The sequence below is a fragment of the Ciconia boyciana genome, chromosome 7, assembly GCF_034638445.1.
Source record: "Ciconia boyciana chromosome 7, ASM3463844v1, whole genome shotgun sequence".
Taxonomy (NCBI): Eukaryota; Metazoa; Chordata; class Aves; order Ciconiiformes; family Ciconiidae; genus Ciconia; species Ciconia boyciana.
In genome coordinates, this window is record NC_132940.1 from 11,603,859 (window position 1) to 11,616,471 (window position 12,613).

The window sequence follows — 12,613 nt, forward strand, 5'->3', positions numbered from 1 at the left end:
AGTTTGAAGACCTGCTGTGGCTTGGTTCTGCATGCAGTTACCCTGCACTAGAATCAGCTGGCCCACTTGGGAGGACAAGCTTTCTCCTTCCCCTCTCTCCTGTAGGAGCAAAGGTCTTGTCTATGTATGCTGTAACCAAGATTAAGGTAAAGTACAGATATGAAGTGGGATAGCTCTCCCAGGTGCATGTTCTAAGTCAACTGTGGTCAGTGTCTTTTTTTAAAAAAAACAAAACAACAAACCACAACGCTTTTTTCCTCCTTGACTTCCTTAGAAAGACAGAAATAATTATGTGGGTTACAGGGAATTATCCTACCAGCAGTGACTGAAAGCAGTAACACTTGACTAAACATTCATAAAAACATATGCTTTGCCTGAAGAGTTAGGCTGCTTTCATCTGGTGTCTGGTAGAAGCATCACATCTTCCTCCAGTGACTGTTAATAGCATTTTCTGTCAAGCTGGTTGTATGGGTCAACAACTTGGAGCCTTCAGATGTGTTTTTGTAGGTAGACTTTGACCTTTAGTACATGCTCCTTTTGAAAAGGTCTATCCCACCCTAAACCACTAGGTTAAGTGGTAGCATGTAGTAAGGCTGTAGGTGCAGTAAGGATAAAGGCAAGATCTGGGAGGAGGCTGGGCCTCTAACGTGGTAAGAAGTTTAAGTGGGAAGCTCTGGCCTCTGTCTCCTCTTGTTATCAAGTGATTACCCTCTTCCTTTTCTGCAAGAAGTGAAACCCATGCTAAAGTAGCTAGCCTATGGCCTTTCCAGAAAGGCAACCCTAGGCTGTTTTTTCAAAACGCACTTTGGGTGCAGAGCACTAAACTGAAACTGGGTGCAGTTGGAGAGGTACACTTTTCCTCCCTCTTCTCCAACCTCACCCCTGCCTTTACAGCCCAACATGCCACTAAGGAACACGAGGGGGAACTCCAGTTGAGAGCAATTTAATCGGTCAGAAGTTAAAACAAAAACAGGAGTAAGAAACTTGCTCCTCTTCTGGTCTTGATGGAATAAAGAACTTCAAAACTTGAGGGGGAAAAAGAAAAGCCCAGTTCAGGGAGGAGTCCTCTAGCTCTATCCACTGGCCCAGGCCAACTTCATCTTCTGGCTGTGAGCTTTGGAAGATTTAGAAAACAAGCTCTTCACTATTTGAAGTGGCACCGATTTCCCACTGAGGTACAGTTTATTGTGGCAGTCTGGCAACCAGGGCCCTGCACCAGCGTCTGTGTTTTTTCCTTTTTTGAGCATCCAGACATAAGCCATTATATAGCCAGTCATGAATGCATCAAAGCCAGCTCGGTGCGTGCCCCCCTGTGAAGGGGGACCATGGGTTTCCTTTTCCTTTTCTGCAGCACATGCTGCTTCAGTCTCGGGGATGTCTGGGTGATTGACTGAGCCCACCCCAGCAGGAACCTCTGACTTCCCCTCCACTTGGTCACTGTCAGAGGCATTTCCCTTGGAAGGAGGGCTCACAGCAGCTACCTGGGCAGCAGTTGCTTCAGTGCTCCCCAGATCCTCCTCTTGTTGTGCACTGGTGTCTGAGCTGACCTCTGGTTCCATGTCCATGGAGTTCTCCTTCAGGGGCCTGCCCTCAGTGTCGGGTGTGATCTCTGCCAGCTCTGTAGCAGCTGCAGGCTCATAACAGCTCTGTTTTCGTGGTGGTCCCTCCTCCCCGTTCTGAGCTAGCTCCATTTCTTTCCCTGAGCTTTCCTGTTCAGACACCTTTGTAGGCTCTTCTGTGTTCTTCCGACGCTTCCATTTGTGCTTCCGTTTCTTCCGCTTCTCCCAAAACTTGTCGTCCTCATCAATTATGAGGTCAATGTTATGAGACTGTGGACACTTCACCCCTTTTGGACACCAGCCATAGGCCTAGGGAGAAAGAGAGAAGTCTGTAGCCACCAGCCTCCTGGTTAGAGCAGCTTATCACCATAACATGGAGCAGAGCTAATTATGCCCCTCTACTGAGGGCTTGTGGGGCTGTATTGGGAGCACTGTGTCCAGTTACAGTCCCACAACACACAAGAAAGGCATTGACCAAGTACAGGAAGTGCAGCAGGGGGCTGTCAAGATGCAGTATGCAACGTATGAGGAGAGGCCAAGGAAGGTGGGTTTGTTCTGCCTGTAGAAGATGAGGCTAAGGGGATGGGGATATCTAGTTGCTGTCTGCAGCTACCTAAAGCAGAGGTTATAGAAAAGATGGAGCTAAACTCCTCTGAAGGGAGTACAGGGAAAGGTGAAGTGGTAACAAGTCAGGGGAAATTCTGACTACATGTTTAGGAAAACATTTTTCACAATGAGTGGTCAAACTCTGGAACAGGGGCTTGGAGGGGTTTTGTAATCTCTGTCCTTAGAGATTTTAAAAATTCACCAAACAAGGCTCTGAGCAACATTGAGTTGGTGGCTGGATGAGAAACTTCCAGAGGTTTCCCCAACCTGTGTTGTTCTGTGACGGTAATGTGCAACATCTGGAAGAGTTCCTTTTCTCCCTGAAGCATCTGAAACCAGTTATGATCTGATCAGATGGGCTCTTTGTTTACTGCTGTAGCAGCACCAGGACCCAAGATGCTGTGAATCACACCATGCTACGGTGCCAGAAGCTGCAGACAGGTGATATTTTTTTTGTATCTAATCAAGATATGGGGGAGGGAAGAGGCGGCATTTCTTGCTCAGAGGACAAGACAAACTAATTTAGAACTTACAGCCCTCCCAAGACAGCAATGGGTACTGTATCTCGCATCATCCCAGTATTTAGGGCCATATAATCTCTTTCTGAATCTTTGTGTCTAATGTAACCTGTAGAATTCACCGCCTCCAAACAGCATGCTATTGCCCTTTCCGTCATGAAGCCACCTGAAGCTTGAAAATCTTCCTTGTACTGTGAAGCAAGCAAGGGGAAGGTCCCAGGTGCTTTCCTACCAGTTCCTGCTCTGGCCACATGTGGGTCTTTCCATGGAGCCAGGAAGGAAGCAGGGATTCATGTTACTTACTGAAAATTTCTCACAGACAGGCACTTTATTTCCGCCTCCCACGTCATGGCTTTCTTCTTGCAGGGAGCAGTGGCGATAGTCGATGTAACAGGACATGTTGGCAGGGTAGTTGCAGAACTCAATGGTGAGGTGCTGGCCGCTGGAGTCCTTCAGCTTGCAGTTCTCTCGCTTGCTGGAACAAGAGTATGCAATTACTACACTTAACTCTCTGAAGGTACCACAGCGTGGAGCTGGTGCAAACACGCTGCTCTCCGCAAGTCTCAACTCCACTAGTTTCCTGCTCTTGAACTCTAGCCCCAGTTCGACAGCCTGCTGGAGAGAAACTCAGTCCTGAGAACAGCTTTAGTAAGTATTTGCTTCTGTGCTGATTTAAAGGTTGGTTTCTCTTATGCCGACATACAGGCAAGGACAACAGTGTCTCTGGTGAAGCTATGGGAGAAGGGGACACATAGCTTGGTTTTCAATATTAAGGGCACCAAGATACGTGTTAGTCCTCATAATGTTAACGGACAAAGAGGAAATGCCCCAAAATAAGGTATCAAGTAGAGTATCCAGCAGCTACCGCCCAGACAGGTCGAACCTGGGCAATGCAGACAAGGAAACATTTTCCATCTCATGAGAAAAGAACTGTTTTGTCCCAACAGCTGGCTAAAAGGCCCCAAACTTTTGGAAGGCTCCATGTAACTAGAATTGTGGGTTAAAACATTTAAGAGGTCAGTTGTTTAAAAAGTATTTTCATCCTGTCAAAACAAAACATTCTCATGTTTGTGAACAGCCATCTCGAATGTTTTCAGACCTGTCAAAATGGCATTTCCTGATATAAAACAGTCACTAAAAATACAGTTTCTCCTCTGCAGAGCGTGACTTCAGTTTAATGCAGATTCAAGGGGCTTGTACCACTGCCAGGGGCTTGTTTAGATTTTGTGGGGAGTGCAGAACCAGGGGCCAGACTGACACATGAAGCGCACAGACATCTCTGCTTCTAACGTGTCTGCCTGGAAGATATTCATGAAGAGCTGGGGACAGGAAGTGAGGCAGGACACCCTGGAACAAGAGCACAACCTTTGCTTGGAAGGAAAGCGATGGAAGTTGTAGCTGGCCGCACGTGAGTGTCACGCGCAGGACGTGTGACAGAGATGGTCAGCGTCGGGAGGTGCAGGGAGCAGTCACCCTTTAACTGCACCATCCCTTCCAAAACCGAGTTATAACTAGCAGACCCTGCAAGCACAGCTGTTTTCACTTGCTCTCTAGCTAAGTTTTAAGGGTGTCTGCGCATGTTCCTAACACAGTCCTGTGGCACTGCTGGGCAAGGGCCAGGGCCAGGGCATAGTTAGATCAGGTCACTCTGTGGTCAAAACTGCTGCCAGTGAAAGACCGAAATCCTCTTTCAGCAGCTGCCCACCGAACAGGTAAGGTGTGTTACAAAATGCACCCTTATGCAGTCAGCTCCCGTCCTAGAAATGGGACGGGCACAGGGCAGTCACCTGAAAAGCACCTTTCTTCGCTCATTGGGATAATACAAAGATCCAACCCCGTTGCCTAGAAAAACAAAGAAAACACTGACGCTCCCTTTGCCTTTCCTCCTGTAAGATTTAAATACCAGAGCGCCGCTCACCACTTCTTGTAAGCATACTCCAGGTAGGATGCTACAAAGCGAGTCTCAAACTCTGAAGCATATTTGGTGTCGTATATTCCTGCTGGAAACATTTCCGAGAGGTCAGCCGTGAAGGTGCCGAGGCTGTCTGGGAGGTGAGCATAGAAGCACTGGTACAGGAAGACCAGATCAATCAGGCCGTTATGGAGAATGAGAGGCTTCTTTGCTCGTATGAGCTCCAGAAAAAAAGTCCGAACGCTCTGGCTCTGGTTCTCATTGCCCTGCAAGAAGAAGGATTAGTCAACGAGCCTTAGCCCCTTGACTTGCCATCACCCTGGGAAGTCCTCAGAGCCTGCTGTAGCAGAGTACTGCCTACAGCTCTGACTCGCTCTGAACAGAGACCCAAATATTTAGAAAAAGCAACTGCACCAAGTGACAGCCTGGATATAAAACAGCAGGGAAGTGAAAGGGATAATGCTGCACTCAAGACCCCGGCCTGAGCCCACCTTCACTCAGCAGCTGTGCGAGGGAGATGCTAGGACCGGGGGAAGCCAGCAACCTCCCCAGAAGCCTGCAGCAGGGCAAGCTGAGGTGTCTGAAGGAGAGCTGTGTTGTACCTTGTCGTTGCCCTTGTGGTAAGGAATCCCCTGGGAGTACTGCTTGTTGAAGTCAAAGCCGTGCTGCACCAGGAACTGCACCGACTGCGGTTCAACAATATAGTCCTCCATGCAGAGGAGCGTCAGGTTGTAGATCTGGCAGAGATACGTGTTCTCGGACTGCAGGAGGAGAGCGTGCAAAGCAATAGAGGGCTACCTGTCGCAGGGAGCTGCCGAAAAAGCCAGGGCGAGAGTCCACGGAGCATGGGTGGGTTGAGTCCCATCTCCCCGCGGAGTCCCAGCGCCCGCCGCTCCCTCGGAAGGCGGGAACGAGGAAACGGCCGCTCTAGGGCCGGCGCACGTACCTTCTCCGGGAGCTGCTTGAAACACGCGACGCCGAGGGACAGGACGGAGCGGGTCCTGGCCGCGCTGCAGACGGCCTTGTACCGCTCTTCGATGCACCTGGGCGGCGGGAGAACGGGAGCTGACGGCTCCTGCCCTGGCACCCCCGCCCTCCCTCGGCCGCGGCCCTGCCCCTTCCCACCGGCCACCCCGGAGGGCTAAACCCGCAGGGGGAAGGGAACCGGGCAACCGGTACCGAAGGGATGCGCCTGGGAGCAGCCGCAGCCGGTAAGTCCGGCTGAGCGACACCTCCCCCCCGCACGGCCGGGGCACTCACGGGCTCAGCAGAGACTTCCTGGCGCCGAGGCCGCTCAGCTCCTGCGGGGAGACACCCGGTCAGCGGCCCCGCGGGCCCGGCCGCGCCGCCGGTCACCGCCCCCCGCCCCGCCTCACCGTGTCCACGGCGACAAAGGTGGCGGTGCGCAGCGCCAGCAGCATGGAGGGCCACAGCTCCGTGAAGTTGTCGCTCTGCACGTCCACCACCGGCACCCGCCACCGCGCCATGGCCGCCCCGCGCCGCTCCCGGGGCCTCCGCCGACGAGGCTGCCCGCCGGCTGCCCGCTCCCGCCGGCTGCCCGCTCCCGCCGGCCTGCTTGCCCGCCCCCGCGCCCCGCGCTGCCTGCTCGCGCGGGAGGCCCGGTTCTTGTCAGCTGCCAGCGGGGTTTTTTACCCCTTCTCCAAAACCCGTTTTCAGCCGAAATTTCGTTTTTAATTAAACAGGCGTTTAGATCGGGCAGCCCGTTGGGGTCCTTCTCGTGCGGCCGCTGGGGCAGGCGGGAGAAGGGGCGGGGACAGCCTCATTTTCTCCTCCGGAGCGCTGTGATTGGCTCCGGCGCGCCGGGAGGTCCCGCCCCCTCGCCCGGGCGGCTTGAGGGCGGGAGGGCGCGAGCCCGCTCCCCCACGCCTCGCTCCGATTGGCTCACGCGCGGAAGGTGGGCGGGGCCGCCCGCTCTGATTTGTCCCCGCGCGGGGGCGGGGCGCTGGAAGGGAAACATTTTCCCGGGAAAGTCTCACGTGGCTCCGTGCCGCCCCTGGGCCCCAGCCCCGCCGGGGAGCGGCCCGGCCCGGCCATGAGCCAGCTCCGGGCGGCGGCTGCCAGGGGGCTCCGGCGGAGCGGCGGGAGGGCGGTCCCGCCTGCGGGGCAGAGCAGGAAGGGCGCGTCGCCCCGCGGAGGTACCCGGTAGAGGGGGGGCTGGGGGAGCGTGGGGGGTCCTCTCCGGGGTACGGGGCCGCCAGCCTGGGCAGCTACCGGTGCTTGCTGCGTCCTCGTAAGGCCCGGCAGTCGGTGCTCGTCCGCCCGGCAGCAGCTCTGTCGGGCTCCCGCCTCTGGCCCCGTGGTGCTGCAGTCGGGCCCCGCACCGCTTCTCCATCCCCTACCGAGCCCTGACCCCGCGCCGCTCTCCTGGCAGGGGTCCCGGCTCCAGCGCCTGATCCGCCGCCCGCCCAGCATCTCTTCAGCGACCCGGCTGAGATCGAGGCCCTGCGCGGGAGCCTGCTGGCTTGGTACGACAAATGCAAGCGGGACCTTCCCTGGAGGACGCTGGTAAGGGGAGGCAGGGGTGCCGTAGTGGGGAACCGGTCCCTCTGCCTTGAGGGAGTGTTGCTGAGGTGACCGCGGTGTCTTTCCCTATGCGATGCATCCCTAGCTGCATGGAAGTGGAAGAGAGTGTTGGAAATGGGAGCGTGCTCCCAGTTAGTCCTGGCAGTTCTGTCGTGGGTGGTCTGTAGCCTGTCCCTAGGTACAAACAGTAAAGCAGGGCACAGGGTGAAACCCCGCTTCTCAAACATAGCCTCCACCCAGAAGTACTTTTCTCTGGTAAACTTAGTCTAGTTGCCTTTTAAACATGTTTTGTTCCTGCCTCCGTGGTACCCTGCAGCAGTGAGCGCTGCATGGAAAAGGTTTTCCATGTATTTGCTTTAAGCCTGTCGAGCGTTTTTTTTAAAGCTCCTACCTGCTCTGTGCTCAGCCTGGCAACTAGTGGTTAGGTGGTGATTGGGGTGGTGGGGGTGGGCGTCAGCTTTATAGCAACAGCTCTCTGAATGGTGCTGGGAGCTGCATGGCCCTTCTGTGGGATTTACATCTGCCTGCAATTGCTTCCTGTGCAGAGGGGCTTGGATCTGGGACAGCTCCTCTGGTGGGATCTTAAACCTCTAAGGTAAACTCTTGCTGTGGGATATTTCATCAGGGAGAAGGTGCTTTGGCTGTCGCTTGATTAGCCTGAACTCAGAACTTCTGAGCGCTTGAGAGAAATATTTTTTTGCAGATTCCCATGCAGTGTTCAAAACACACCACAAGCTATTTTATTTTATATGTAGGTCCCCTCCTGCATATAAAATATCCTGTGTCACCTTGTTTCTCACACTCAATCTTCTTCCCCTTTCAGGCAGCAACTGAGCCGGATGCTGACAGACGGGCGTACGCAGGTGAGGAGCAACGACTGTGCGCCGGCAGGCATGGGAGTGCCCGGCTGCGTGTTTCCCCCTGACACGGATGTGCAATATGGCCTTGCGAGGAAACATGGCTCCAGTTGCCGTCCTTGGAACAAGCTGCCTGGGGTGGCCACAAGAGCCACTGACCTCACTCGCAAGGCTCTGGGGGGTCTGAGAGACCACTTTGGGCCTGAGGGAGCTCCTGTGGGACAGCATGTGGGGAAGGAGGAGGGTGGGAAGGGGTCCCGTGTGTTGGATGCCAGTGCAGTGCTTGTAGCCAGTACTAACGTGACCATGGCACGAGGTGTGGGTGGTGTTGGTGCCTCTGCTCTGATCCCTGCCCTGCTCCCTGCAGTGTGGGTGTCTGAGATCATGCTCCAGCAGACACAGGTGGCTACAGTGATCGACTACTACAACCGCTGGATGCAGGTTACTGTTCCTCACAGAGCCCTGTACCCACAGGCTGCCCCTTTTGGAGACCTTGTCCACTGCCTGTAGCTGATCCCCAGCTGCAGAGCATGGCTCTGCTTGTCCCTGACTTGTCCCCTTCCCTCTGTACCGCAGAAGTGGCCAACGCTGCAGGCTCTGGCACAGGCATCCCTGGAGGTGAGCCTTGCTGGGGCCGGGGTGCTCTCCCTGCCCTCACGGCTCTTCCCATGCCCCATCAAACACCATGCTGTGTCTTTTGGACCAGGAGGTGAATGAGCTGTGGGCCGGACTTGGCTACTACTCCCGAGGGAAGCGTCTGCAGGAGGCAGCAAGGAAGGTACCCAGGTGTGGGGGGCATTTCCCAAGCCCTCTGTGGCCCGTCGGTTGGTGCTGGCTCCTGTCTGCCCTGCCTTGCTGGGGCTGCGTGCTGCGGGCACAGGCTACAGAAGCTGGGATCCTGTCTTACTGTGGGTAAAATGGATTCCATGCACTCACCCTGGCTGCTCCCCTGACCTCGGCCCCCCTCTCTGCCAGGTGGTGTCCGAGCTGGCCGGCCGGATGCCCAGGACGGCTGAGGACCTGCAGAAGCTGCTGCCGGGAGTAGGCCGGTACACGGCAGGAGCCATCGCATCCATCTCGTACGGGCAGGTGAGAGCCGGGCGTCAGTAGACACATCTCCCCTCTCTGCCACCCAGCCCCGCTCCTGGCAGGGTTCTGCTGCTGGGTCTCACGAGCCAGGGGCTCCCCAGGGCTGTGCCTGGCTCTGGCTCTCCCCTGCTTTGCGGTGCGTCTCACCCACCACCCAGCTTGGCCTGCGGGTTGGCCTCGTGTGTGTCCCCCCTCCATCCTGGGAGCACCCCAGCTCCCTGCCTTGCCAGGAGCATGGGCACCTCCTGGCACGGTAACTCCAGCTGCTGGTCCCAGGCTACCGGCGTTGTGGATGGGAACGTGATCCGGGTCCTGTGCCGCCTGCGGTGCATCGGTGCCGACTCCAGCAGCCCGGCCGTCATCGACCGGCTCTGGTAAGGTGAACGCTCCGTCTCTGCTCTGAGCTGCGGTGATCGTGGCTGTGCTTGCTGGTGGCCGAGGGCAGGATCACTCGGGAGCTGTGGGGAGCTGAGCCTGCAAAGGGAGGGAGGCGTGGGGTGCGGGAGCTCTTGGGAAGCTGGTGCTGCTGGGAGTGGTGGAGAAAGGAGCCGTGTTGCCTCTGCCGACCTAGGAGCATCCCCCCTCATGGGCAGGAGGTGGGCAAAGGTCCTGGGGCCCTCGACCTGCAAAGCCCCGGCCACTCACTGCTGTTTCTCCCAGGGACATGGCCAATGCCCTGGTAGACAGGAGCCGACCGGGGGATTTTAACCAAGCCCTGATGGAGCTGGGGGCAACGGTGTGTGTGCCCAAGGCCCCGCTGTGCGGGGAGTGCCCCGTGAAGCAGCACTGCCGAGCGCGGCGCAGAGTAAGTGTGGCCCCAAAATCTGTCTCCTCCCTGCCTGCAGGTGGCCTGGGGCTGCCAGCTGTCCCAGTGGGCTGGCAGAAGGTCACCCCCAGTCCCCTCTGAAGCTTCTTACAAGCCATCCCTGTCCCAGACCAGTGCTGCAAGCCATTCTTGGCTGGGCATCACGTCCTGCATCCTCAACGGGTGCCAGCCCTGAGGGGTCACCATGCATGGGGACAAGGTGGGCTGGTGGATGAACCTGTCCCCATTCCTGTCCCCCCTTGCAGGTGGAGAAGGAGTTGGCCTTCGCCTCTCAGAAGCTGTTTGGAAAACCTGCCCCAGTGCCTGATGTTGAGGACTGTGGTAAGCGCCTGGGGAGATCCCTGTTGTGGCTCTGGGTCTGGGCCCCGTGGCGACTGCTACATCGGTGTTTGCAGGTGTTGGGGGCTGTGCCCTGTGCCCCCCAGCCACAGAGCCCTGGGACAGCAGCCTGGGGGTTACCAACTTCCCCCGGAAAGCAGCGAAGAAGCAGCCGCGGGTGGCGCGAACAGCCACGTGTGTGCTGGAGCGGAGGGGCTGCCACGGGGCCCCGGAGTACCTCATCGTGCAGAGACCCAGCTCGGGTAATGGGGCTGGGCGGGAGGGCAGCGAAGGCACCGCAGGGTCCCTTCCCACCTACACGAGGGACAGAGCAGCCTGGGAATGGGATGTGATGAGCCTCAGCGTCCCCAGATGTGCCTCTTGCAGGCTCATGTCCCCGTTGTGCCCCCTCCCCAGGTCTCCTGGCTGGGCTCTGGGAGTTCCCCAGCCTCCCGCTGGCTCAGGGTCTGCAGGAGGAGAAGCAGAGGGAGGCACTGGCAGATCACCTCCGGGCCTGGACGGGGTGGCCGGTGGTGGCAGGAGGCCTGCGGCTCATCGGAGAGGTGAGCCTGGAGCCAGAGGCATGCAGCGTGAGCCCCCTGTGCTTGGCCATGGGCGATGTAGCACGGGGGGAAGAGGGTCCCCCTTCCCTGCTGTCACCCTTCCCAAGTCCTGCCCTGCTCCTCAGAGCCCTGGCAGCCCCAGTGCCCTTCTGAGGCAGCTGAGCAAGTAGTGCATCTCCTGCTGCCTGCCCATTTCCGTGTCTTCCCATCCCCTCGCAGGTCGTCCACATCTTCTCTCACATCCACCAGACATATGTGGTCTACTCCCTGCCCCTGGATGGGGACGTGACCCTGGACCCTGCCTTGTCCCCGTCCCGCTGGGTGACAGAGGAGGAGTTCCACGCCTCGGCTGTGTCCACGGCCATGAAGAAGGTATGGGGGGTATCTGGGCCTTTCCTCCCTTCCCTCCGTCTCCCTGGGGTCCCGGGCATCCCCTCAAACTCTGCGGGCTGTCCCGGCTCCAGGACGCAGCTGCAGTTCAGCTCTGGGTTCTCTTGTGCTTCCTTCAGGTGCTGAAAGCGCATGAGAAGCAGCGTGGGGAGAGCAGCCCTGGCAAGGTGGGCATCGCTGGAGGGTGTGCAGCCCGGGAGCCACTCCATGCTGCTGTTGGGCCAGGCCCCGGTGTGCGGTGCTGGAGCCCTCCTGGCCTTTGGGGTCAGGCCAAGGAGCATCCCTAGCCTGGGGCAGGGCTGCATCTGGGGGATTTGCCTGGCTGGCTTTGCCCCTGGATGTCCCAAATACTAGGGTCCCCACCTTGCCTCAAAGGCAATCCCTGGAGGCTGTGGGGGCCCTCGGGGTTTGGCTTAGCCCCAGTGTGTCTCTCCTGCAGGGCTCCAAGCGGAAGCGGGGGGCAAAGCAGCAGGGAGCAAGCAGCACCCACCCTGGGACGCAACTCTCCCTCCGCGCCTTCCTCCGGGCACCCACCTCCCCATGATGGCACCTTCAACGTCTGAGACCACCAGAGACCTGCACTGCAGTGAGTCCTGCCCATGGCGTCGGGATGGTGTCCCCACACTGCTGTGTGTCCAGCCCGCAGCTCTTAATGGCCTCCCACTCCTCCTTGCAGAGTCCGCTGGCTTCTCCTGTGGGAATTGTGCCTTAATGGGGCCAGTGTGGTCCTGGACGTGACCTGGAGCCCAGCTTGCCCTCCCCGCTCAGCTGGAACCCTCCTGGGGTTATTTGGTCCCCTACAGCCCCTGCTCTGGCACTGTGGCCCCAAGGCAGCAGGGGTTTCTCTCTGGCAGCAGGAAGGCAGTGGCCACATTGCTCCCGCAGCCCTGTCCCCAGCTGCCCGCCTGCACCACAGCTGCCAGCCAGCGTTGTGGATGCTGCTGTACCCTTCCTGGCCTCCAATAGCCCTTTTTATACACTTGTTTTTACTAAATTTGGGCCACAGGCTTTCTAATAATAAATCTCCTAAAGTGTGTGTGGTTTTTTAAGTGATTTTTTTGCCTCTGTTGCACTGTGCTAAGCTGGGGGTGCCGGGCAGCCTGTGGTTGAATCCGAGGATGGCTGGCAAGATCCCTACACTTGGGCTGGGATTTCTTCCACCAGCCCCTGGGCTGAGCATTAACTGCTGGTGACCATAAATAAGGCACCCAGAGCACCTCTCCTGCGAGGGCAGGGATCAGCCCTGGCAGCTGCACAGCTCCTGCCTGTGGGCTGCTCCTGCGTGGGGCTGGGCAGCCACCCCCTGGGCTTTTTGTAGGGTTTTAATCCCCATTTTTTTACCTTTTCTGTCAGGCTGTTCCCCACTGTGTTCACGCTGTGGCTTTCCCTGATTGTGATGCACAGTAGCACCCTTGCAAAGGCACAAGCCCG

The 12,613-nt window shown here is 57.4% G+C and overlaps 2 protein-coding genes across 7 annotated transcripts; one reads left to right on the forward strand and one right to left on the reverse strand.

Moving 5' to 3' along the window:
* Positions 1-927: 927 nt before the first annotated feature.
* On the reverse strand, positions 928-6,137 carry TOE1 (target of EGR1, exonuclease). 2 transcript variants are annotated; one of them, XM_072866752.1, is made up of 7 exons: positions 5,972-6,137; positions 5,856-5,896; positions 5,542-5,638; positions 5,198-5,356; positions 4,602-4,861; positions 2,987-3,158; positions 928-1,868 (listed from the first exon to the last, which is right to left on the reverse strand). In XM_072866752.1, the coding sequence occupies exons 1-7, from the start codon at positions 6,080-6,082 to the stop codon at positions 1,074-1,076; spliced, it is 1,635 nt and encodes a 544-aa protein (XP_072722853.1). In that variant the 5' UTR covers positions 6,083-6,137; the 3' UTR covers positions 928-1,073. The 2 variants fall into 2 exon arrangements, with proteins under 2 accessions (XP_072722853.1, XP_072722854.1); XM_072866753.1 differs by lacking the exon at positions 5,972-6,137 and having other exon boundaries at positions 5,198-5,406; positions 5,856-5,898.
* MUTYH (mutY DNA glycosylase) lies at positions 5,574-12,218 on the forward strand. Of its 5 annotated transcripts, XM_072866756.1 has the most exons (16): positions 6,562-6,751; positions 6,988-7,121; positions 7,963-8,002; positions 8,364-8,437; positions 8,573-8,614; positions 8,703-8,774; positions 8,972-9,085; positions 9,362-9,459; positions 9,746-9,890; positions 10,157-10,232; positions 10,307-10,492; positions 10,647-10,792; positions 11,012-11,164; positions 11,302-11,349; positions 11,622-11,768; positions 11,859-12,218. In XM_072866756.1, exons 1-15 carry the CDS (start codon positions 6,649-6,651, stop codon positions 11,724-11,726), a joined length of 1,536 nt encoding a protein of 511 aa, XP_072722857.1. In that variant the 5' UTR covers positions 6,562-6,648; the 3' UTR covers positions 11,727-11,768; positions 11,859-12,218. The 5 variants fall into 5 exon arrangements, with proteins under 5 accessions (XP_072722858.1, XP_072722859.1, XP_072722857.1 ...); XM_072866757.1 differs by lacking the exon at positions 6,562-6,751 and adding an exon at positions 5,574-5,806 and having other exon boundaries at positions 11,622-12,218; XM_072866754.1 differs by having other exon boundaries at positions 11,622-12,218.
* Positions 12,219-12,613: the final 395 nt, after the last annotated feature.

Coding starts and splice junctions, on each gene's coding strand:
- MUTYH (XM_072866754.1), top strand. CDS start 6,649: ATGAGCCAGCTCCGGGCGGCGGCTGCCAGGGGGCTCCGGCGGAGCGGC. Junction 9,460..9,745: donor GCCGTCATCGACCGGCTCTG/GTAAGGTGAACG, acceptor TGTTTCTCCCAG/GGACATGGCCAATGCCCTGG. Junction 11,165..11,301: donor TGTCCACGGCCATGAAGAAG/GTATGGGGGGTA, acceptor TGCTTCCTTCAG/GTGCTGAAAGCGCATGAGAA.
- TOE1 (XM_072866752.1), bottom strand. CDS start 6,082: ATGGCGCGGTGGCGGGTGCCGGTGGTGGACGTGCAGAGCGACAACTTC. Junction 5,639..5,855: donor AGGAAGTCTCTGCTGAGCCC/GTGAGTGCCCCG, acceptor CCCGCCGCCCAG/GTGCATCGAAGAGCGGTACA. Junction 1,869..2,986: donor CTGTCTGTGAGAAATTTTCA/GTAAGTAACATG, acceptor CTTTCTCCCTAG/GCCTATGGCTGGTGTCCAAA.